The sequence below is a fragment of the Triplophysa rosa genome, linkage group LG14 (genome assembly GCF_024868665.1).
Source record: "Triplophysa rosa linkage group LG14, Trosa_1v2, whole genome shotgun sequence".
Lineage (NCBI taxonomy): Eukaryota > Metazoa > Chordata > Actinopteri > Cypriniformes > Nemacheilidae > Triplophysa > Triplophysa rosa.
In genome coordinates, this window is record NC_079903.1 from 6,739,300 (window position 1) to 6,765,778 (window position 26,479).

A 26,479-nucleotide genomic window follows, 5' to 3' on the forward strand; every position below is an offset into this window, starting at 1 on the left:
CTTCTAGAAGTTCAGATAGGGCCTTCAAGTTACAGCCTGTAAATAAATTCGCACGTATGCTTTTTTGTTTGTTTTAAAACGCGCTGTGATTCCTTACCTTAGTTGAAATAAATAGGCCTACCTTGTTTATTGACGCAAATCCAATGCAAAGCTAAACAAGACAGACACTGGCCATGAACGACAAAGAAAACAATATTTATATGCGTGCTGATCAGCAGAATATCTTCCTCAGATGAGGGTCACGTAATCAGGTAAACAAGCACTATGGCTCCGTCTTTGTTGTGGGGTATTTTTTAGGATCTTAACAGTCGGCATGAGGTATCAAGTCTTTTTACTTTATTTATTATCAACATTATAAACAATAAAGCCAGATATTCTTGTCGGATCTGGGTTTTGATACCGGGAGTTAGAGAAGAGCAGCGCGTTTTCTCCGCTGTCGGCTTGTTAACCGTCGGCTTGTTGAACAGACTTTCACCAGAGTAAAATAGACCCATATGCTTGTTTTTCTTATCAAGAACATGTAAAACAAAATAAACAAGATAACCATATCACAGACTGTCAATATACGTTGCGTTTTGTTCGTTTTGTTGTGTCTGTTTTCTTTTTGTATTACAGTTTCGCGCAGGTTTAAATGCAGTTTTTATGTATTTTGTCAACATAAAAAAACGACATACAGGATATAATATTAATGCATTGTGAATATTTACGATAATTATAAGCTTGATGTGAAATTGTGAATAAATAAAATGTAACAAATTACGTCATTATTAACTTAATTTAAATAAACCAATATTCGAATATTTGTTTTTTATGAGCTCAAATATTCGAATATGAAATTATTGAAAAATGCCCATCCCTAGATAAAACATTGATGCAACAATTAGCACAATTTTATTCTTAACTTGAACAAGAAAAAAGCATCTTAAAATATGAAATAAGTGTCATAAAACCATGTAAATGTACCCTTTTTTACATATTATTATACACTAATTTCATGTTTTAACAAAAGTTAAACACACTTAACACAAGTCGTCTTTGCAGATAGAAACTTAAAATTCTAAACGAAAGTGATTTTTCAGAATCAGAAGGTTCTATCTGCCTTTGACCTGTTCCAAAAAAACCCATTTACAAATTACGGAAAAAGTTGATATTGTTAATTTGAAATACATTTAGGGTCTCTGTCTTTTTCATGTATAAAAGAGATTTGTTCCTGATATCATTTTTTCTATATGAAATGCTCAATATCTCAAAACTACTCATAGAACCTTATAATTTCAAGGCGACGACATACAGTATATACTTCGCAGCAGTATTGTATTCCTTACACAGAGTTATTGTGGATATATCCAAACCGATTTTTTTTGTGACAGAATTTTTTGTGACCGAAAAAAGATTAAAACATTTAAACAATTCCCATTAAAATAATGACACTAAAATATAGCTAGAATAATCACGGTACACATGATTCAATGATACAGAGAAGAAAATTGCATTAGAGGGAGAAATAAATTTGTTAGGTTAGAATCGCATGGTAGTTTTCTTCAGTAGTTTGTCAATAACAAACCATAACGATGACTGCTATAGCCATCGCAATTGATCAAAGGAAACATTACTGAACTAGATTGAGAATTCAATGATTTAATACTTATGAATCCATCTACAAAAGAGCAATACAACAGATGTAGTTTAGAACAAAGACTTCAGAAAAAATCTTGTCACAAAATAGAAGTACTTTAGTATTGACTCCATCAGAGAATCAGTGAAACAGCCTTATTATGGAGTTCACCAAGACAACTGACCAATTTATCTATCTTATTATCTCTTTACCCTCAAGACAGCATTCTCTCAACATAGGGGAAAATAACTTTTCTCATGACACCGAAATAAACATGATTTTTCAAGCACTCTAGATGTACTACAACCGATCAGGGACCTTTGTGCCTCAGGAGAGAAATAAGCGCTAACAGTCTTGTGAACAAACTATGCTTATACTGTTCCTTAGGGTAGCGGATGAGACTGTTTTGGTGATGCACTGCTACTATTCCGCTACACACCTCTGGGACACACCACTTAACACAAAACAATTAATTCAACTTAACACAAGTCGTCTTATGATGGAATTGCACACTAAATTGAACTACAATAGATATCTGGGACATTTCAGCTCTTGTATGTACATTTCTCGCTCCATCTCAAGTAAGTCTGTTTTACATAGTTGGACCTGCAGTCACGTGACCGAGGTCTCATGGTGTTAAAGAGTAACTATTACAATGTCCTTAAAAAAAATTACATTTCATGCCATGTGTAATGTTGCTGTGTGTGAATGTAAGCAGTCTGCCAAGTTGTAAAGCTGAAACTGCACGAAAAACAAAGTTATTGGCTGGAAAAAGGAGTCGACTCCGAATCACACAAATTTCAGTTCGCGTCACATTTGCGTCACTCTGTGTAATGCCCGCCTACATTCCATTTGCCACACTGTGATGCTGTATGCAGTAGACCAATCATAGCAGACTAGACCATCTGACCAATCTGATCAGAGTAGGCTGACAGAAAGGTGGGGATTAGACAGATGAATCACCGAACGAATCATTTGAGAGTCAGTCAAGAAGTAAGGTAATAAGAACTGCCTATTTGTAGAAAATTAACGTGTTTTTACATCTTGTGTGTATGTAAATGTGTTGTTGAACACTCCACTCCATAAACCAAAGTAGGACCTTAAAAATCACAAAATATTTACTCTTTAATGCAAGAGTAGAATAAACGTAAACCATATGTATTATTGTCTGTAGTCGCTATAAGGGTTGTGGTTACGGGTAGGCGGAGTCTCCAGCCAAAAGTGTCAAAATACAGTCAAATTAAAATTTAAATGAGTTTACAAGTTTACATTGGCTTTTATTGTACTCTCCTTCTCACATAGCATAGGTACGTGTGTAAGATGTCTGTTAAAAATCTGGAGGTCTGGAAAACATCTGCTGTGTAAAAACGTCCGTTAAACGTCTTAGAAACATAACTTTTAAATACATTCTAAATCATAAACATCTGACAGCAGGTGTCTCATAGACGTTTTGCAGACGAGCAAACCATAAAAAATGTTGTGGAGATGTAAATGCAGACATCAAATAGACGTCTCCCAGATGTATGTGTGCTATCAGGGTCAGGCCTAGCTCTCAAATCAGATTTTGTCCGTACGGCGCACGTTTGATATGTAAGGGATAATGTACAGGCAGCCAGTTGTTATGCAGAAATGAGCCCCGACAGTGTGATCAGGTGGCTTGTATCACACTGAAGGGGCTTATTTCGCGATAACAGCCGGCTGCTTGCACATTATTACACGGCTACTTGCTACATGAGGGAAAAAAAACTGGACAAAAAATGTGAATTTGAAATATTTTATTNCTCACTCACTCACTCACTCACTCACTCACTCACTCACTCACTCACTCACTCACTCACTCACTCACTCACTCACTCACTCACTCACTCACTCACATCCATCCATCCATCCATCCATCCATCCATCCATCCATCCATCCATCCATCTATCTAACGATTGATCACCGACCCACAAACCCTCCCATTCATCCATCCATCCATCCATCTATCTATCTAACGATTGATCACCGACCCACAAACCCTCCCACTCATCCATCCATCCATCCATCCATCCATCCATCCATCCATCGATCCATCGATGCATCTATCTATCTATCTATCTATCTATCTATCTATCTATCTATCTATCTATCTATCTATCTATCTATCTATCTATCTATCTATCTATCTAACGATTGATCACCGACCCACAAACCCTCCCATCCATCCATCCATCCATCCCAAATGCCTTTCCTGACCCCTGGTGGCTAAAAGTGAGGCTGCATGTAATTTTAGCACTGCATAAAAGACATGGAAGTGTATAGAAGAGAGACGGACAGAATGTACCTATCTACATTTGTAGTTTTATAATTGCAAGTGACTTTAAACAGTTTTAGTCCAATAAAACGCTGGATTTCTGTATTTTTTGTAAAGATCAAAAGGATAAAAATATATCTAAATATCCGCCTTACGTTTCAAAATCGCACTCTGTCCATAAAACAGTGAGCGGTATGCTGATGTCGATTATACAGGTACATCTAAAAAAATTAGAATATCGTGAAAAAGGTCAATATTTTTTTGTCACTCATTTCAGAAAGTGAAACCCATATATTATATAGATTCATTACACATAGAGTGAAATATTTCAAGCCTTTATTTCTTGAAATTTTGATGATTATGGCTTACAGATAATGAACGCCCAAAATTCAGTGTCTCAGAAAATTAGAATATTACATCTCCATAAAGCTTGTCAGCAGAAGGAAGCATGAAGTGCTCTAAAATGTCCTGATATACGGCTGCGTTGACTGTGGACTTCAGAAAACACATTGGACCAACACCAGCAGATGACATGGCAGCCCAAATCCTCACTGACTGTGGAAACTTCACACTGGACCTCAAGCAATGTGGATTCTGTGCCTCTCCTCTCTTCCTCCAGACTCTGGGACCTTGATTTCCAAATCAAATGCAAAATTTACTTTCATCTGAAAAGAGGACTTTGGTCCACTGTGTTTTCTGAAGTCCACAGTCAACGCAGCCGTATACGAGGACATTTTAGAGCACTTCATGCTTCCTTCTGCTGACAAGCTTTATGGAGATGCAGATTTCATTTTCCAGCAGGACTTGGCACCTGCCCACACTGCCAAAGGTACCAAAAGCTGGTTCAATGACCATGGTGGTACTGTGCTTGATTGGCCAGCAAACCCGCCTGACCTGATTGTCAAGAGGAAGATGAGAGACACCAGACCCAACAATGCAGATGACCTGAAGGCCGCTCTCAAAGCAACCTGGGCTTCCATTACACCTGATCAGTGCCACAGGCTGATTGCCTCCATGCCACGCCGCATTGATGCAGTAATTCATGCAAAAGGAGCCCCAACCAAATATTGAGTGCATAGAAATGAACATACTTTTCAGAAGCCTGACATTTCTGTTTAAAATATCCTTTTTTTATTGATCTTATGTAATATTCTAATTTTCGGAGACACTGAATTTTGACTTTTCATTATCTGTAAGCCATAATCATCAAAATTTCAAGAAATAAAGGCTTGAAATATTTCACTATATGTGTAATGAATCTATATATTATATGGGTTTAACTTTCTAAAATGAGTGACAAAAAATATTGACCTTTTTCATGATATTCAAATTTTTTGAGATGCACCTGTAAGTGCTGTCAGCGCTGTTTCGCTAAAAATGAATGACTAGAAACACCGCGGAAAAGTTTGTTTATATTGAACCGGAGGTCAGTCACAAAAAGCGTCAAAGCATCAAAGTGCGTAGGGGAAAGGTGGATAAGTCCTATTTTTATTATTTTTGCTGTGTATTATTTACATTGCTTTGCGTTTAATTCGCAGTATTTACTTTGGCAGTTTATTTTCCACCCATGTGTTCAGTCCACGTGATTACAGGTGCCATCGCGACGTCACACAATAACACGGAAGTGATGCTATCGTGCGGTCTGAAACTCAAACTTGCGTTGATGTGTTTGCGCGAACGCTGTTCTGTCCTTAGCAACAACACACATTTAACTTTAAACTGCTGAGTGGAAAGAGGTGATGCTACCTGTTGTTTTGTGTTCTCTGTTCAGCAAGCGAGTCAGTGAGTAACAGCGCCAATTCTTGCATAAACCTTATAATCTTAGTGTGTTGATGTTATGGATCAATATTCATTGGTGAGAGTCATCGGTGAAGGATCTTTTGGTCGAGCTCTGATGGTTCGACCAGTAAATGAAGATGAAACGTTTGTAATGAAGGAAATACGACTGCCAAAGGTAATGAAGATTCTGCATGATCACTGGTGTTTATTAGCATGCATGAGAGAGAACACGTGCTGCAGTCTTTAATGATGTTATATGAATGTTATACAGGCTGAGTCTGATATGAGGAACAGCAGAAGAGAGGCTGTGCTTCTGTCCATAATGAAGCATCCAAACATTGTGGCATTCAGAGAGTCGTTTGAAGGTTTGTGAAGATGCACAGAATACATTTCATGAGATTAAAAGATGTGAAAATTCTGGACTCATTCATGGACATTTGTCTTTCTTTAGCTGATGGTCATTTATTTATCGTGATGGAGTTCTGCAGTGGTGGAGATCTGCTTCAGAGAATACAGCAGCAAAAAAACGTGTCGTTTTCTGAGGACATGGTATGACAAAGATGAAAGTCGAAAATCACACGTGACGTTTGATGCTTCTGTTCTCAAAGAGATCTGTTATGAAAGGTTCTACTTTGAACTAACATGTTTCCTTAAAACAGACTATTCATATTCAGTTTTGCCATATCTTTATTACTGTCGGCACTACTGTATAATATTTAACCAGCTTTATACATGTTGTATTGTTACTTGGACCTAAAGAACATAGCCAGTTTTTCTTATAGTTATACTACTTGCTTGTTACTTTCAATACATTTTTTATTTATTTCTGGCTATTTGTATTTAAATGTTAATTCGCTTTTCCCGGTTTCTTAGATTCTGAAGTGGTTTGTACAGATGTGTCTAGCTACCAAGTACATTCATGACAAGAGAGTCCTGCACAGAGATTTAAAATCAAAGGTACATCTACAATACTTAATAAAATAGCACAAATATATCATTTGTATACATTGTTGATATTATATATTGATATTACTGTATAGAAGTATACATGTGCAATAGCACCTGCATACTTGTGAAGTAAAACATTTTACAAAAAGACGTTTGTTCGATTTTAAATCATAACACAATGGATATAATTGTATATTTAAAGTGACCCAAAAAAGAAAGATGTTTGGAAGAATGCTTATAACTAGACAGATTTTGCCCCCCATTGACTGCCATAGTAGGAGTAGTTTTTTTGTTCTGTTAAACACAAAAGAAGATATTTTGAAGAATGTAGGACAGCAAACAGTTCTGGGGCACTTTTGACTACCATTGTATTTGTTCCTACTATGGGAGTCAATGGGGGGCAAAATATCTGTCTGGTTTTAAGCATTCTTCCAAATATCTTTCTCTGCGTTCATCAGAACAAAGAAATGTATACAGATTTGGAACAACTCGAAGGTGACTAAATGATGACAGAATTTTCATTTTGGGTGAAGTATCACTTTAAGTCAGACATGAGTGAAACAGATCCATAGTTGCCCTGATGAATTACATCTTTAAAAAAAACCTTCTATTTGGATGCTTAAGCCAATTTGACACTATACAAAAACACAACATTAAGGCGAATGTTCAATAGAATCTTGTTGATTCATTTGGTTGATTTCAAGCTGGAATGCGTATTTATGCGCTTGCATTTTCTCTCTGGAGAACATTTTCCTGACAGGTAATGGACTTGTGAAGGTTGGAGATTTTGGTTCAGCGTGTACTCTTAACAGGTACTGAAATACTGCTGTGTTTCTGTTCTTTCGGTAGATTTTGTACAATAGAATCATGTTTTGATGTGTAATTCTGCAGTGCAAAAGCATTTGCGCAGACATACGTTGGTACCCCATACTATGTGTCTCCGGAGATATGGGACAGCAAACCTTACAATAATAAAAGGTAAAACTATTCAGCCCATCGTATAACTTCCTACATTTTTAAACAAAATATACATTTGTGAAATTTGTGTATACGTATGTGTTACAGTGACGTCTGGTCCCTTGGCTGTGTCTTGTATGAACTTTGCTCTCTCCGGCACCCGGTATTGTCCTCTTTACACCCTTAAATGATAAAAAAAGAGTCATGAACTTCATATTTCAAAGGCGAATAACACTTTGGTATTCTTTTTGAATATCAACCCTCACTTTATAAGTTTCAGGCACGCAGCTGGAAGAGTCTGATCCTGAAGGTGTGCCGGGGAGCGTATGCACCTTTACCCAGTCACTTCCCTTATGAACTACACTACCTCGTCAAACACATGTTCAAGACAAACCCCAGAGACAGACCCTCTGTACACACCATCTTAAACTCTCACCGTGTGTCCCGACTGCTGCATAAACACCTGACACCAGAGGTACCTGAGCGGATCGTGTGAGTGTCTCATCCAAACGCCAGGAATTCATTCAGACATGCCTGTAGAAATGTTATATTTATTCACAGAGTGAAGAGCTGGTGAAAAAACAAGAGTGCCGTTGGAGGAAAGAGGAGGGAGAGAAAGTGGCCGTACTGTTGGGACAGAAGACTTTAATGACATCATCTACCGCTGAAGGTCACTAACTGAGATCAGCTGAGCTGCTTTATATACAAAAACACACTTTACTCTACTGTATAAATGCAAAAAATGAGCTTATTGTCTTAAACTTCTAATGGCTGTAACTTCAGTATATGTTTGCACACAGGACTGTCCTTCACAGAGAATAACAGCATCGACCCAGCTTCTCGTAAGAAGTGGGCCTTCGGATCTTGTAATACAGTGCTGGGGGTCCTAGGAAATGCCGACATCATTTCCTCTGACAGCATGACTGCTGCAGAAGGTCAGGTTCTCTAACAACAACAGAAATGACCTGGTTGTCATATTGCATGCATTATAGATATTGAAAAAAAAACAATTGAATCCATCCTTTTGGATTTGTCATGAGTGGTCTGATCCAGACAAGCTGAATTTGAGGGAAATGTCCGTGAAAAAGCAGTAAAATTTCTGACCGAAAGGTGGCACTGTTCTCACACTGCTCATGTCCCTACAAGATACTGTGCATGCTCCTCATGTTCTTTGTCTCATTGTAGCCGTGCTGTGTAAAGTGTTGTGCGATGCTGCTCTGTACAGGCAGCCACACATACTCTGTCCAGCGTTTATAGAGCAGCTCACGTGCTTCTTCAGGGCTAGTGTGTCTCTGTGATTTAGGTAGTGCTCTAGATTCTGCACTGACACACACAAACACAAATACTGTAGGTCCGCTGAAACCACACTAGACTGTTCAATGCGAACCTTACTTTATATTAAAATATATATTAAACAAGCATTCTTACCTTTATGAATCCAGTCTCAGTTTCCAGCAGTGGTTGTGATATGGAATAAGCCTCCTTCTGTTCAGAGTGCAATTGTTCCTATACAGGTGAGCAGACAGACCAGTTGCAAGATGTGCGTATTCAATTCAATGTGTAGTTGAGATTTACATGCACGTGTGTGGGGTACCATTAGCTGCTTTTTGGAGCTGACAGAGAAAGTGTACTGCATGTCATCATTAGTCCTTGTGCGTGCCATGGTTGGTTGGAGTTTTGTTCTTCTTGTAGTGAGATTTCCTGTCAGACCACTTTACTGATTGACAGCTGCTTTGAGAAATAACAGCATGAGAGAAAAAGCATTGTATAAGTGCATTGGAAATGAATGCATGTAAACGTTTTACCACCAAGTATCAAATCGGTATTTTATTTGTTAGGATGTGACGTCACATGCCGGGTCTTATTGCAGTTGACCTCAGTGAGTCTGTAACCTGAAATGTGTCATATAAATCCACAGGGTTTTAAACAGAGCTCACCCTGACACCTCTCTATACTGGCAGAACAGAAAGAAGATATCCATGTATGCTGTATAGTGCTGAAAACCTCCTCTAAAGTCCAGATGAATAATCAGATGAAGGCAAATATAGAGTTTAACAGCTGCTAATTTCAGAAATGACGTTAACAACAACAGTTTCATCAGTATGTGTACGGACGTGATGTAAAGGTACAGTCAGACCACAAGCCATTGGAGGCCATTTTCAAGAAATCACTGGGTAAAGCACCAGCAAGACTCCAACGTATGCTTTTACTGCTACAGAAATACAGCCTCAATGTTCAATACACGCCAGGGAAGGACATGTTAATTGCAGATGCCCTGTCGCGAGCTGTCGCCGACGGTCAACGGACGTGTGCGGAAGATTTCAGTGAAGAAAGAGTTGTATATGCGCTAGAAGCAACAGAGGCTCTCAGCGAGGAAATGCTGAAGCAGCTTAAAGAAGCCACTGCAAGAGACAGTACACTACAGTTGCTCATGAAAACACAAAGGAGCGGATGGCCCACACGCAGAAAGCAACTCGATCTTTCAATACATCAGTATTGGCCTGTTAGACACACTGTGTCTGTACAGGACAACATATTGTTGGTATCGGACAGGATTTTGATTCCAGAGTCAATGAGAGCAGAGATGCTGCAGAAACTACACATCTCGCACCAAGGAATGCAACGCACAAAATCACATGCCAGAAAGTTTCTCTATTGGCCGTGTATGACAAAGCACATAGAACAAATGGTCGAGTCATGTTCAACCTGCCAACAGTACCAGCCCAAGAACCAGAAAGAGCCGCTCATACCTCACGATATTCCTGAGCTCCCATGGTTAAAAGTAGCTGCTGACATCTTCGAAATCAGAGGTCAGTCATTCCTTCTAGTTGTCGACTATATGTCAAAGTATCCTGAGGTAATGAACATCAAAGACAAGACGGCACGTACAGTAATTGAAAAGCTGAAAGCGGTGTATGCAAGACATGGCATCCCAAAAGAATTAGTGTGTGACCACGTACCATTTGCAAGCTACGAAATGAAGAACTTTGCTGCAGAATGGGGCATTAAACTGACACATTCCAGTCCAGGTTACCCACAATCAAACGGACTAGCGGAAAGAACAATCAAAACTGTCAAACATGTTTTGAAAAAAGCGGGACAATCAGGGCAGGATCATCACCTTGCTCTACTCTCGCTGAGGAATACTCCTATCACAGGTATGTCCTATGCTCCATCTCAGGTCCTAATGGGAAGAGTTCTCAGAAGTACCATCCCAGCATCCAGCGAAGTTTTACGACCTACCACTCCCAGAGATGTTCACCAGACGCTGGAAAGTCTGCAGAAGAAACAGGAGTGTTATTACAACGAACGAGCAAAACCCCTGACAGAGTTACATGCTGGAAACAGAGTTCACATTGAAACGGACAGAGGGTGGAAACCGGGTCTCATCATTTCAAAACGAGGTGAACCAAGATCATACAATGTCATCAATGCTGCAGGAAAACAGATCAGACGCAACAGGCGCCACCTGAGGAAAACTGTTCATAAAAGCACAGAGTTGTTTGAGCCTGCAGATGAGCCTGATGACGATACACACTCTCAGATCTCAGAGCCACAGGAGGTAGCAGGACAGTCTGTACAGCAAAGTCCAGATCGAGTCTCACACAAATGCAACACAACTACCACCAGAAGCGGTCGGGTTGTGAAAGCTCCAGTGAAGTTTAAAGACTATTGCATGACTTCAATAGACTAACCTATGGTGGTCTGAGAATCCATTACAGATGGTATTAATGTGAAATAAATATGCCTAAGCTTTAAAATGCCAATTTGGTAATACATTCGGAGTAAATGAGAAAAGAGTTTGTTTTACAGAGTTTGGTATCTGTGATAAGTGCACGTAATCTGTTTGCACTGATGTTGTTCTGACTATTAATGTCATTGGGAAAAAGAAGGATGTGGTGTATTTATGCAAGTGCATATACATGTTATCCCCACTAGGGGGCTGTAAGGGTCATTGGTGTGCCTGTTACTGAAATAAGGAAGAAGTATGTTATGCCTGCTAATGGCAGCACGAACTACTTATGTATGTGTTCCAATAAAGAAGTGAGTATACAACAAAGGTGGTATAGATACAAATCTACGCTGCACGTCACGGACGCCTGGTGCTTTTGCGCGTTGGTGTGCACACTCACATTGGCACCCTTCGTTTCGTCACGGGTGTGGATGGGCCATTATACTACCTTGAATTATTGCTCCCAGGACACTGTTGCCACCTGGTGGTTGAACTTATTACTGCAAGAAATGGAATGCGGTGCTCATACTATTCTGATGACAAAATTTGCGTCACACGCACTGAACGATGTCCCTTGCATACGCGTAAAAAGGGAACTACAGTATACTTCAGCCCTTCCTCTGTAACGAACTCTGTGCCTCTGTCAGCCACGCCCCCTGTAACAGCGCTCTCTCCCAGATACTCACGCTCTTACTCACCAACCCAGTTGCTTACTTACCCGTGGATTTATTACCTGTGGATTTACTTACCTGAATATTTACTTACCTGAATTACATTATTATATTGTTCTTGAACTGATCCCTGAATTAAATACCAGTTCATAAAGTACTTTGTGCATCGTATTCATCCTGTGTTGCTGACAAACTCTTACTGAATTTGAGTTCACTTTTTGATATTAAATTAAACATTACTTCAGAATTCTCAAAAAATCTTAACTTTTCATAAAAATCTTCTGTTTTTCCATGAAATTGTCTGGGGACCACTTAGGACCTTCTGGTGTCAACTTAAGACCTTCTGGGGACAACCTAGGACCTTCTGGGGACCACAGATTGAAAACCCCTGGTTTAAATCATTATCAGCTACTGGCATATATCAAAGATAATAGATTAGATTAACAAGACACGGCACTGCCAATACTAGGAATGGGACGCTGGATAAAGGCCACTTCAGCGAAGGAAATCCCGCCTTCCAGTAAAAAACGGCCAATCGTCAGTCAATAAAGACTGTAAAACAGCCAATCGTCAGTCAATAGAGACAAGTTGCACAACTTCCATAACAGACTTTGCTTTTATTCCCCGTATTTATTATATATTAGGGGTACGGTGGAAGCTGGGTGTGTTGTCCAGACGAGGAGGAAAGCAGTTAACAGGAAAGATTTTTCCACAAAGGATGGTTGGGTTCGAAAATTAAAAATATGGAGGGAAACCTACAAACACATGCAAAAAACACCGTGAATGCTGTTTCTGCAAACATTAAAGCACCAACAATTGCTGTCTGTAGAAAAGATACCTCACACAATGAAAAAAAGTTTCCCATACCTCTCGATGAACCTGTGGATGCCTATCAACTTTGGACGCCGTTTACCACTGTGCATCAGAACCATCTCTTCAACCATAATCAGCCTCACTTCTCTCCTTGCCCCTTCTGAGGATTCGGCAAACTCAATAAGCCTTCTCTGTGCCTCGTCTCTGTAATGACTGGGACACAACACATGACTTTTAAAACCTGAACATATTTTTGACAAAAAAATGGGCATCACACACTTGCCGACTTATTGAACGTTTGCAGAGAAAAACTGCCATTGTCAGAACATCATCATTCTAAACCATCTCAGCTCTCTACCAGCTATGTATATGATAAGTGTGTCTTTCTCACTAGAAGATTAAAGAGTAAAATGTTACTCCACTGAAACAATTGAAGACTTGGAAGTACTCACCTGAACCATTTATCTATGTTGGGACCGGAAAAATGAATTAACTGTTGAACCAAGGCCTTTCCCTTTCTCTGGATATGATTCCCCATCACAGCCTCCTAGAGATCACAGTATTATCAATAGTTATGTACGTATTAAGACTGTTGCGCACTTAGGCTGGTATCAAAATGTTTGGGTCCACCTCCAGATTCGTCATAATCGATTGACCGGGCTCAGCTCGGACACCACAAATTCAGACATCAAACTGCTAAAAGACCCTTCAGCAGAAATGAGGCTTACCGGAGGCTGGTCGTGTTGTCCGGGTGAGGGGGAAAAAGGAAAAAATATGGAAGGAAACCTAGAAACACATATAAAATACGGTAAGTGTTGTTTCTGCAAACACAGCACCAAGCAATTGCTGTCTATTTACAGGTAATGTTACCAATGACCACAGAGTTTAACCTAATCCTATAAATGTTAAAACCAACCTACTGCAGTGAGCATTTATTTCGCAAATAGTAGAATACATATGTCAAAAGTTGCCTTAAATTGTATAACTTCTAATGTACCGATCCACTACTGTTATCAACAGTGTGCCAAATGACAAACATTATTGACAGGTGCTGCAGTAGCAATCTAAACCATCACCAGCCACTGGCTTTAATAACCAATCCAAAAACCCTAGTAACTGCTCATTAGATGTGAACTGATGAATTAGGTCATGAAACCCACAGATACCTCACACACAAAGAAAATTAAAGTTCCTCATACCGCTCGATGAACTTGTGGACATCTATCAACTTGCGCTGCCAACGTTTCATGTTGTGCAGCCGGACCATCTCTTTCATCATGGTCAGCCTCAATTCCCGACGTGCCTCCTCTGATGATTCGGCAAATTCGACGAGCTTCCTCTCTATCTTGTCTCTGTAAGGAAGGAATATCATCATTCTAAACCATCTCAGCTCTCTAACAATTATGTATCTGATCAGCGTGTCTTACAGGAAGATTAAAGAGTAAAATGCAACTAAAATAAAACAAAAAAAGACTTGGAAGTTCTTACCTGAGACAATCAGGTAAGGTGCGGCCGGAAAAACGAATCAATTGGTAAACCAACGCCTTCGCCTTATTCTGGAGACCCTTCGCCGTCACAGCCTCCTAGAGATCACAATATTATCAATAGTTAATGTATGTATTATAACTGTTGGACACTCAGGCTGGTATCGAAATGTTTGGGTCCACCTCCAGACTCTCATAAATAATCGATTGACCAGGCTCAGCTCAGACACCACAAATTCAGACATCACACTGCTAAAAGACAATTCAACAGGAATGAGGCTTACCGGCGGTGGAAGCTGGGCGTGTTGTCCGGTCGAGGGGGGAACAATCAGTGGGGGATTCTCTGGATTGAGAGTCTTCCAGACAGGATGGATTGATTCAGGAATAAAAAATATGGAAGGAAACCTAGAAACACAAAACACTGTAAGTGCTGTTTCTGCAAACATTTCAGCACCAAGCAATAGTAGAACAATAGTAGAACATTTACCCAAACTGACAATAAAAAGCATTGTTGTCTTTACATGTTGCCATAAATTCCATGACTTCTAACTACTGTTATCACCAGTGTGCCAAATGACAAACATTATTGACAGGTGCTGCAGCAGCCATCAAAACCATCACCAGCCACTGGATTTAATAACCAATCCAAGAAGTCCAGTTTTATCTCATGGAATCCACAGATACCTCACACACACACATAGAAAAAGAAGTTTCCCATACCTCTCGATGAACTTGTGGACCCCTATCAACTTTTGACGCCAACGTTTACTATTGTGCATCTGGACCATCTTTTCAACAATCGCCATCCACACTTCTCTGTGTGCCTCCTCTGACGATACAGCAAACTCAATGAGCTTTCTCTCTGCCTCGTTTCTGTAAGGGAGAGACATCATCATTCTAAACCATCTCAGCTCTCTAACACATACTGTATGTATATGATAAGTGTGTCTTAGTCACTAGAAGATTAAAGAGTAAAATGTTACTGCACTGAAACAACTGAAGACTTGGAAATTCTCACCTGCACCATTTAGACAGGGTGGGACCAGAACAACGAGTTAATTGTTGAACCAAAGCCTTTGCCCTATTCTGGAGATGATTCCCCATCACAGCCTCCTAGAGATCACAATGTTATCATGAGTTAATGTATGTATTATGACTGTTGGACACTCAGGCTGGTATTAAAATGTTTGGTTCCACCTCCAGACTCGTCATAATCGATTGACCAGGCTCAGCTCAGACACCACAAATTCAGACATCACACTGCTAACAGACCCTTCAGCAGGTATAGGCTTACCGGAGGCTGGTCGTGTTGTCCGGGTGAGGGGACAACAATCAGTGGGGGGTTCTCTGGATCGAGAGTCTTCCATAAAGGATGATTCGCTTCAAGAATAAAAAATATGGAAGGAAACCTAGAAACAGATATAAAATACTGTTAGTGTTGTTTCTGCAAACATTACAGCACCAATATTGTCTATCTAAATCTTTACCAGCCACCGACTTTTAATAACCAATCCAAAAACTCTAGTTCCTGCTCATTAGATGTGAACTGATGAATTTAAGACATGTTCATGTATTATCTTATGAAACCCACAGATACCTCACACACAAAGAAAATTAAAGTTCCTCATACCGCTCGATGACCTTGTGGACATCTATCAACTTGCGCTGCCAAAGTTTGATGTTGTACATCCGGACCATCTCTTTCATCATGGTCAGCCTCAATACTCGACGTGCCTCCTCTGAGGATTCGGCAAGTTCAACGATCTTCCTCTCTATCTTGTCTCTGTAAGGAAGGAATATCATCATTCTAAACCATCTCAGCTCTCTAACAATTATGTATCTGATCAGCGTGTCTTACTGGAAAATTAAAGAGTAAAATGCAACTAAAATTAAACAATTGAAGACTTGGAAGTTCTTACCTGAGACAATCATGTAAGGTGCGGCCGGAAAGACGAATTAATTGGCAAACCAACGTCTTCGCCTTATTCTGGAGACCATTCGCAGCCACAGCCTCCTAGAGATCACAATTTCATCAATAGTTAATGTATGTATTATAACTGTTGGACACTCAGGCTGGTATAAAAATGTTTGGTTCCACCTCCAGACTCGTCATAATCGATTGACCAGGCTCAGCTCAGACACCACAAATTCAGACATCACACTGCTAACAGACCCTTCAGCAGGTATGAGGCTTACCGGAGGCTGGTCGTGTTGTCCGGGTGAGGGGACAACAATCAGTGGGGGGTTCTCTGGATCGAGAGTCTTCCATAAAGGATGATTCGCTTCAAGAATAAAAAATATGGAAGGAAACCTAGAAACAGATATAAAATACTGTTAGTGTTGTTTCTGCAAACATTACAGCACCAATATTGTCTATCTAAATCTTTACCAGCCACCGACTTTTAATAACCAATCCAAAAACTCTAGTTCCTGCTCATTAGATGTGAACTGATGAATTTAAGACATGTTCATGTATTATCTTATGAAACCCACAGATACCTCACACACAAAGAAAATTAAAGTTCCTCATACCGCTCGATGACCTTGTGGACATCTATCAACTTGCGCTGCCAAAGTTTGATGTTGTACATCCGGACCATCTCTTTCATCATGGTCAGCCTCAATACTCGACGTGCCTCCTCTGAGGATTCGGCAAGTTCAACGATCTTCCTCTCTATCTTGTCTCTGTAAGGAAGGAATATCATCATTCTAAACCATCTCAGCTCTCTAACAATTATGTATCTGATCAGCGTGTCTTACTGGAAAATTAAAGAGTAAAATGCAACTAAAATTAAACAATTGAAGACTTGGAAGTTCTTACCTGAGACAATCATGTAAGGTGCGGCCGGAAAGACGAATTAATTGGCAAACCAACGTCTTCGCCTTATTCTGGAGACCATTCGCAGCCACAGCCTCCTAGAGATCACAATTTCATCAATAAAGATCTATATGTATTGCACACTCAGGCTGGAATCAAAGTGTTGTCTTTTGTGATGATACAAACACTCTAGACTCATTAGAAAGCATATTTTAAGCTGACACAAGCTAACAGAACCTCACCTGAGAAAGCTTGATATTGGTGGACAACTCTGCCTCAGTCTACACAGAGAGATCATCCACCTCTGTCACTGCCTTCTAATCTGTAAAGAAAAGAGTGAAGAAACAAAAATTTAGGGCTGTGTATTGGCAAGTGCCTCCAGATACAATACATATCACGATAGATGGGTCACGATACAATCAATATATTGCTATGTATTTCGATACCATACACATTTGCGATATATTGCAATACTTTAAATAGAAAATGTAAAAAGTAGAGCTAGAAATACAACAAGCTGTTGTCATTTTTGTCTAATGCACTGCAGTAGCCAAGTGACTTGTGTCATGACTTGCAAAGCATTATTTTATGTAACTTATGACTTATTTTGAAAACCAAAGCACAACCACACATCAGCTATGAGAGCTCGAAGCGTTCTTATAGTTTTCGCCATGCTCGCTTCCACTTACTTTTGGCCGTATGTATATGACATGATTTTAAAAATATATCGATAGTAGAGGTATCACTATTTTTTTTATTTAAAAAAACTGCACGGCCCACAGTTTGAGAACCACATACTAAGCAAACAGATGATTACATGATATCTAGACTAACGTTCGTTGAATTAAAAGCACGCTGTACAGCCAATGAATTATTGCTTTCAGTCACGAATATTGTCTGACTTGTTGCTAATGTCAAACATCGATTAACAAGTATGAAACACAATAGAAACAATGCTAACGTTTCGTAAATACTTAAGATCGTAGTATCACTTTTAATTAAAAAGAGAAAATATATTTACTTACACATCTCATTGGTGACGATAACACAATCCATGACTTCAAAAGAGCAAAAATCTTGCGAAGAAAAACAAGGAAAGCTGCACCGATCGCTTCACACTCTCGCAAAAGCACCAAACAGCCGCCGAACTTTAAACCCACAATACTGTGAAGCGCGCGCTGGCTTATATAGCTTTGCTCAGGTTATGACGTTTACTGTACTATGCCGTCATAATTAGGCTTATCGTTTAAATCTTTAAAAACATTTATTATTAAGCCTGTTTTATGCTACCCTTTCTTGTTATTTCCTGTTCTCTGTTGCAAAAATAAAAAAAAAACATATATACGAAATAAGCAAACAAATAAAACGCCATCCAGTTTAAGAACCCAGTCAGTGAAATCTAGCGGCGAGGCAACCAACGGCTCGCTACACCCCTCCCCCTCCCTTTCGAAGCACTACGTCTACCACGGCTGAGGTGCCGTTTACTTTACACTAGCCAATGCCATATGTATATTATATTGCATTTCTGCAAATAGATCATCCAAAAAATTACACACTGGACCTTTCAGTATTTTGCATTGCTAGCTTTTAATAGCAAATAGACATTTCTAAAAATAGCATTACAATGTTAACATTTACACATTAAGACTGAATTTTCTGTAGTGCTTTCATTTATGTTGACTGTAATAAATATGTATGTGTTGGGTGGAAACGTTTTTTCATTACAATGTATTTGGTTTAAAATCTAGCTGTTCTGGAATTCTTATAAAGGGATCCTTATCTCTTCAGATGCAATATCTTTTTAGGGAAATACACATTTAAGAATACATCATTATTTAAATCTAACTAAGAAATGAAAAGAACATAGCAGCAAACCAGTTTAAACACTGGTTTGCAGTGTACTGTAACCTAGTTATATATTAGCATAGACATGGCAGAAATCCATTCACAACATGTTTAAAATATGGCAGCGGCAGGAAGGTTTGCTTTAGCCTGTTTTAAACTGCTAAATACATATAAAAATGCTAACAGCTAAATTTTAACTACTGCTAATATTATTATACCACTATTTGCATACTGTTTATTTAGTTCTGCTAAGTAAGTATGTTTTGTTTATATATAATCTATGATGTATAATAATTATATTTTTCTACATTTAGTGTCACTCTCACCATAAATGCCTGCCTTTGAACGATGTTTACTAGTTATTGTAGTCAAGAAGGTGAATTGCCCAGGAGAAAGGGCATTCAGTAGGCTAAAATAATGAATAAAGGATGCAGATCATAGGGTGCGTGGATTAAGGAAAAAACAAATGCTTTGTAGACATTTTTTGCATTTGTACCGGCTATTATGGCAACCTCTTACTGCACACATTAAAGTCAACATGCAATCAAACAGGAACATTTTAAGTGTTTTACACGGTGTTGCAGTGATTATTATAAATGATTTATCCGTGCACACCATTATTTATTTTTATTCATTTGCACTTGTAATCTTCAACATTTCAACATTTTGGACTCACCAGAGTTTGATTGACAGGCAATCGGATCAATCATAATGCAGATATATGCCATTTTTTTATTCAACAAACAACCCAGACAGGTGTGTCACTAGATTAACTTTAGTAGATACTGTATGTGCATTGACATATTTATACAGTTGAATTCGTGCAACTAGAACTAGAATCGGTTAACACAGGGGTTCCCAAACTTTTCATCCCGCGACCCCCAAAATAACAGTGCCAGGGACTCGAGACCCCACTATCCTCGGAGGTGGGTAAAGTATACAAACCTTTTTAGAGCGCTATCAACGATGTAGCAGCGCCTACGTTTACATTAGTTTAGCGGGAAGATCCCAGAGTTGCCAGATTTGCGTTAAAAAATCTGCCAAATGGCCATTCAAAGCTTGCCGGAAAACAGCGATCTTAGAAAAACTGAAATACTTGGCAACAGTAAAAGGTCCTGGCAGATCGCAAGCCAGATAAATTGTGCACACAGGAAACCCCGCTGCATAGAAACCATTTTCTACTTTTGGACCTTTTTAAAAATGTAGTGGAGTAAAAAGTATGATATTTGTCTTTCAAATGTAGTGAAGTTAAAGTACAAGTACTCAGAAAAAATAATACTCAAGTAAAGTACAGATACTCAAAAAGTGTACTTAAGTACAGTACTCAGGTCAATTTACTTCGTTACTGTCCACCTCTGGTTTTGAATGTCTCGGGCGAGTTGATGATTCAAATTGGCGATTTGAACGAGTTGGTTAAATGATTCACTAACTCAGTGGAAAATTGACGCCACCTACTGGCCGTTTTAGTTCTGCATTTAAAGTAAGCCTACTATTTCCCTTTATAAAGACTGCTGTATCAATTAAATTTGTCCAACATTTGAATTAGTTCCTACGTGAAAAATGATCTACTGTACTTTAGTATTTACTACAGTAAACTACTAAAACTCATAGATACTAGTGTTTTTGAGTCTAATCATAGTAAATATTTAAGTATACTACAGTATTTACAAATGACTAAATGTAAATGTATTTGCTACAATTTATCCAATTACTACAGTTAATACAACAACATATTCTAGTGCAAAGTATAATACAGTTTACTATAGTAAATACAAAATGTTTAATCTAAATATTTTTTGTATAGATTTGAATTATATGGCACAGCATTGTGATACTACTTGGTATCGAGATACTTCAGCTGGTATAGTATCGTAAGACATGTTTATGGTACCGTGACAACCCTACAAGATAGTAGCTCAAGTTGAAGGCTGCGTCTGTCATCCATGATATTATTATTTTGGGTTATATTTTAGAAGAGGAACCATTACATTTCAAGGTAAGCATGAAACTACGATGATTATGTCTTAAGAGAAATAAATGTTAACTTTATAATGTTTTTTTGAACTGAAAGGAGACCTTGATGACGTATGTTTCGACCCATACGACCTCCAACGCAGCAACTGAGTTTTGTTGATCGTAAATAGTTTAGATTAGAAGGTTAGTCTAGAATGTTTTATCCAAAGTGACTTACAAGTTGGGTAAACAATGGAAGCAATTGGGTCAACATTAGGAAAACAAAAAGCATCAGTGCAATAAAACATGTCTCACAAAGCCTACTACAGTGTACAGAGCTAAGTATTTTTTTATATATATTTATATATAGATAGAGTAGAAAAGATATAGAAGTCAGAACTGATCGGTCAGGTGCTGACGGAAGAGATGTGTTTTCAGACGATTCTTAAAGATGGCCACAGAATCTGCAGATCTTGTAGCAGCAGGCAGATCATTCCACAAATGTGGAACAGATCCAGAGAAGGTTCGTGAGAGCGATTTTTTTTACCTTTTTGGGATGGCACCACAAGACATCGTTCGTTTGCAGAGCGTAGGGATCTGGCGGGTACATAAGTCTGTATTAGTGAGTGAAGATATGGGGGTGGCGAACCAGTGGTGGTCTTGTAGGCCAGGAGCAGAGTCTTGAATTTGATGCGAGCGACTATAGGGAGCCAATGTAACTTAGTGAAGAGAGGAGTGACGTGTGCTCTCTTCGGTTCATTGAAGACCATTCTTGCCGCTGCATTCTGGATCATCTGTAGTCCAGCTAGTAGCGCATTGCAATAGTCCAGTCTGGACAGGACAAGAGCCTGGACTAGGACCTGCGTAGCATGCTCGGATAGGAAAGGTCTAATTTTCCTGATATTGTAGAGGATGAATCTACAGGACCGAGTGGTGCTGGCAACCTGATCAAAAGCATGGTTACTGTAACTAGGGTTACCACAAAATAACCATGGTTTTGACAATAGTAGTCAGTGCACCAAAAAACATGGTTCATTTTCGTAAGGGATCATTCAGTACCATGGTATAATATTACTACTTGTACACAATACATTTTGTGCACTGTGTATATGAATCTAAACACATTTAGCAGTTTTCCAGCTTTCATCTTTAAAAATACTTTTCCTGTCTGTTTTTGATTTTACTGGTTGGTTGTCAGTATTAGTAACCCATCTTTGTTCTCTTTGACAATGTAAACAGCTCTTGTGTTCTCTGTGTGTTTTATAGAGTCAGTGTGTCAGAATCAGGAGAGAAGAACGAGGAAACAATGGGATAAACATCCACCAGAGAGACTTCCGAGTGTGCTGGAGAAAGCTCAACTCTGCTCCGCCTTTGAGACCTACACCATACACAGACACGGTCAGTGAGTGCACATCAGCCATCCTGTTTATGACCTATATAACTGTAGGATTAATAATGTATAGCGATAATGACAAAAAACCCTTAACCTCCCTGGGGGAATTATCCTGGTAGTACATATACAGTACATGGATAAAAGCATCTTCTAAGAGGTTTATGCTCCACATAATTACTTTATTGTTAAATATGAGGACCACACCAACTTCCAAACATTTCAATAAAACCCTGCACATCGATTTAGGCGGTTGGTATTTGCATACAGCCCAGCATACAATGTCTGAATTACACCTGTAATCTGGTATATGCGAGTCATTTTCGAGCGCGTCACATCTAAAAACCTTTGAACAGTAGTTTCTGTCGCTCTGTCATCAGGTTGTGAAAGTCTGAGAGGTCCTTTAGGCTCAGAGCAGGGAGACAGTGTTGATGGTCCTGAGGAGATCATCACAGATGACAGCAGACTGGAGCCACGTTCGGATGATGACGACACGTCAGTTTATCTCTGTTACATATACTGTTTCTCATTTCGTATTCTCCGCCCACCTGTGTGAATCTAATAATATTTTTCTGACCGCAGGGATTTTGAAGAAGACTGTCCGTACGACTGGATACACGAACTTGAGAAAATGGTGTATGACTGCTAGCTAATAAAGTTTGTTTTAGTATTTGTTTCACCAGATGATCATGTTTTTATGTATATTTTTGGAAATTTAATGAGGTTTTAAATACTGATTATTAATTATGAAAATATGTAAAACCTTTCCAAATACATTTCCTGCTGAAAATCAATTTGTCTAATGTGTCTGCCTTATGCATGAACAAGACACTTGACTTCTAATCCTACATGTTGGGTTTGGTTTATAAATGTTTGTGACCATGGTAACACTGTTTGTTAACAACAGAAATGAATCATAGTCATTCGTCACTATTGTGTAATGTTACAGAATGTATATTTCATTCTCTGTTGTTTGCCACGTCTAAATTGAGCAACAACTTGATTAAAGGGAAAACTTTTAAAGGTGTGCTGAACTGGCCGTTTTTATTATTTTATACTGTTGTCTGGGGTCTACTTATGACGTTCGCGTGGATTTTACATTCGAAAACATCAAAATAAATAAGTAATAGGCTATTTTCTACCCAGGTTTTGAGGCCGTCTTGTCAAACGCTCTGTTTGAATGGGCGTGCTGCATTGAAGACTTGGAAGTAAACGCCCACTGCTGTGATTGGATAGCAGTTTGCGTAGTAAACTTAGTTGGAGCCTTCTGTGAAATTGGTTAGACACGTAACGTTAGGTTACACATTATCAGGACATATCATGCGATCTCCATTAAAGCCAGTGGCGCAAAAATGGGGTATGCAGTATATGCGGTGCATAGGGGCGCCTAACAAGGGGGCTAACAAGGTTTTTTTAATAAAACGTTATAAATAATAAAAAATATAACGAAAAAAACATCTAAAACGTATTTAGTTTCACTTTTGTCTAAATATATATTTTATTTAATCAAGTTATTGTGTCAGCCAATCACGCGTAATGAGAGACAAGAGCGCAAAAGAACGTTTGTTAATAAAAAATCATTTCTGCATTCAATGTAAGTGTGTTTGTCTTTGTTTTACTTTAATGATGTGTTTTCATAAAATGTGAACCACACACTAAAAATGTTTTAAAGCAAGGCCTAAAATCCAAAGATTTTTTATTTATTTGCGTTATAATGTCTGTTATCCATCTTACTTAGTTTTTCAATAAATGTTTAATTATAAATGCACAGTAAAGTTATGTTTAACATAGGCTATTTTATTGTTGTGTTTTTATTAAATATTAATGAACCACAAACTAAGCATTCGTTTTAAAGTAGGACTAAGTGGGAAATAACAAAGACCTTTTGTTTATTTGTGTTATACAACGCGAGTATATCATGTGATACGTCTTATTCTGATAATAATAAATAATGTTAATAATACTTTTTGTTGAAGGAAAGGGAATAATCTAAATGTATAAGTTTGAAGATCCTCACCAGCACATCTCTAATGGGCTACAACTCGATTGTTACTTATATTTGGGATATTTAAAGAAGTATTATTGTTTAAAACTGGACAAGCTTTTTTGTTAAAGGTTTTAGATGTCAAAATTCTAGACTACATAAGTAAAACTCACTTTTCAAAGAATACAATAAATAGCCTTATTTGGGGTTTTATTTAGTTATTATAAGCAAAAGATCAAATAAAAAATTGTTTAGCCTGTTATCCGATTAATAAAAAAAACAATCGTGGTGAAATGACGCGAACAAACGCTCAATGTTTCAACCACGTGAGCAGGAACGTACTTAAAAATAAACTTCAACCACACATTCCTAATATCAGAATCCGAAGGAAGCGATTGTGTTCTTCCACAACCAGGCGCTGCACAATGTTGCATGTTTGTTGCTTGGTCGCTCTAAATAAAAATAACAGTGAAATAAATCCTCACTTTTGCACATATGACACGGCGCTAGCTGCCCTCGAGAGCCCTTCGCTAAAGTGACAGCGTTGCCAGATCTTCACAGAAAAATAAACCTTAAAATACAAATTGTTTACCAAAAATTCTTAAAATCTGCAACAGACCATTTATAAGACCTAAGTGCCGAGGCATTTTGATCTAACACCAAACAACAAGCATGAAAGCGCTTATTAATAACAAACATGGCAACACAGCAAAGGAGCGCTGTGTGATGTTGCCTTCCGAGCATAAACACAACACATCGCATATCAGCAGTTTAGTTTCTGACGGACAAAACGAATCTTTAGCCGAAAAATATTTCGCTATGCTTACCAGTTTGTCAATCACCACAAATGCCGGAGTGTGTACTATGTGTGACTAAAGTCATTCGCGAACCAGTGGGCGGTGCTAGAGAAGTAGTGTTAGTAGGCGGTGTTATAGGTGCATGACAGGACCTGGTGTTCGCTGGGCCTCGTGTCAATAACAGTTGTAATTTCAGTAACAAGGGCGTTTTCAGTTATGACAGTTACAGGATGTTCGCTTGAAGACGATTCCCTCTTATACAACAAAATCTCGGGTTAAAATTTAGGTCTTAATTCATTGCCCCTTTAAAGCTTTTTTATTCTAGAAAGATTGAATAGTACTGCATTAAAACAGATTCATTTTACGTTGTTTTGTGCTCCGAGCTGCCCTATGATGTAATAGCTAAAATACACAACTGGGTGTGGGGTAAAGGTTTTCTTTTTGTCTAAATTGGATAAGGCCTTCAAATGCATCTTGTGGTCATTGTGTTATTCTATTTCCATTGCTGTTAGGGTGTGAATAATGAAAAAGGCATCTTAGACATTCATTTCCTTTTCCATGAACACAAACAGGTGTTTGGCCTTTCTGTGCTCTGTTTCTCTGTCTGTTTTCACTCGGTTAGTCATTATGAAACAACAGCTGTAGAAACACATGGGAAAACACTCACGAGTCACACATGCTGAGCTTTGCTTTGGACTTGACCTGAACACTGGACAGAAAACTGTTTCTGTTTATAACCACTAGGTGGACTCAATATTCTGCAGATGAAATGCCTGCAAAGAGATTGAGGGGCTTGTCAGGACCTCTAACAGAAAGATAAAATGTTGGAGTAAACTGGGTCACCCTCGAGCCATTTCTTTCGAAGCAGCGTAACATTTTATTTACAGTGTCTTTGTTATACATTATACATAATTTTACTACAATAATGGCAATAGTACATTTACATTACATTTATTCATTTGGCAGACGCTTTTAAGCGACTTACAAGTAGGAGTGCATATAAACATTTTGTCAACACGATAAACAGTACTGTTAGTTTACAAGGCCATGCTACTAGGAGGATTATTGCTGGAGTAAGCAAAGGAGAGAATGAACAACAATATTTTTTTAGACACAAGACAGACAGTTATTGGTTAGTTTGAGCAGTCTTAGTAAATTATACATAATTATAACCCAAAACTAGCCCAAAACTTACAGTCGTTTATAATATAACTTATAATATATAATAAAATTATATACAGTATAATTTATATTAATATGAATCATGTAAAACAATATTTTAAAACGTAAAATACATACTCGTATAATATACATATATACTTATAAATGTCTACAAATGTTTTTCACATACGTTTTTGTTGGATCACAGATGCTATGTTTTTGCGTTATAACACACTT

General features: G+C 38.4%; 3 protein-coding genes across 9 annotated transcripts; 1 reads left to right on the top strand and 2 right to left on the bottom strand.

Annotated features, from left to right (window-relative positions):
- The first annotated feature begins 5,526 nt into the window (after positions 1–5,526).
- On the top strand, positions 5,527–23,877 carry nek3 (NIMA related kinase 3). Its single transcript, XM_057351019.1, has 13 exons — positions 5,527–5,863; positions 5,960–6,053; positions 6,140–6,237; positions 6,562–6,645; positions 7,381–7,448; positions 7,528–7,614; positions 7,702–7,756; positions 7,868–8,068; positions 8,155–8,263; positions 8,394–8,528; positions 22,177–22,308; positions 22,681–22,795; positions 22,883–23,877. The coding sequence occupies exons 1-13, from the start codon at positions 5,747–5,749 to the stop codon at positions 22,947–22,949; spliced, it is 1,362 nt and encodes a 453-aa protein (XP_057207002.1). The 5' UTR covers positions 5,527–5,746; the 3' UTR covers positions 22,950–23,877.
- Positions 6,685–15,550, bottom strand: LOC130564700 (uncharacterized). Of its 5 annotated transcripts, XR_008964296.1 has the most exons (11): positions 15,015–15,550; positions 14,579–14,699; positions 14,299–14,393; positions 14,010–14,162; positions 13,539–13,596; positions 13,263–13,357; positions 12,865–13,023; positions 9,188–9,321; positions 9,022–9,099; positions 8,030–8,127; positions 6,685–7,775 (listed from the first exon to the last, which is right to left on the bottom strand). XR_008964296.1 is itself a non-coding variant. In XM_057351030.1 (8 exons), exons 1-8 carry the CDS (start codon positions 15,188–15,190, stop codon positions 9,237–9,239), a joined length of 942 nt encoding a protein of 313 aa, XP_057207013.1. In that variant the 5' UTR covers positions 15,191–15,550; the 3' UTR covers positions 8,555–9,236. The 5 variants fall into 5 exon arrangements, 1 of the variants encoding a protein (XP_057207013.1); XR_008964297.1 differs by lacking the exon at positions 8,030–8,127; XR_008964294.1 differs by having other exon boundaries at positions 9,022–9,321.
- LOC130564705 (uncharacterized) lies at positions 15,207–17,431 on the bottom strand. Of its 3 annotated transcripts, XM_057351041.1 has the most exons (8): positions 17,355–17,431; positions 17,116–17,210; positions 16,827–16,979; positions 16,491–16,605; positions 16,214–16,308; positions 15,925–16,077; positions 15,589–15,703; positions 15,207–15,407 (listed from the first exon to the last, which is right to left on the bottom strand). In XM_057351041.1, the coding sequence occupies exons 3-8, from the start codon at positions 16,904–16,906 to the stop codon at positions 15,309–15,311; spliced, it is 657 nt and encodes a 218-aa protein (XP_057207024.1). In that variant the 5' UTR covers positions 16,907–16,979; positions 17,116–17,210; positions 17,355–17,431; the 3' UTR covers positions 15,207–15,308. The 3 variants fall into 3 exon arrangements, with proteins under 3 accessions (XP_057207024.1, XP_057207022.1, XP_057207023.1); XM_057351039.1 differs by having other exon boundaries at positions 16,827–17,210; XM_057351040.1 differs by having other exon boundaries at positions 17,116–17,373.
- Positions 23,878–26,479: the final 2,602 nt, after the last annotated feature.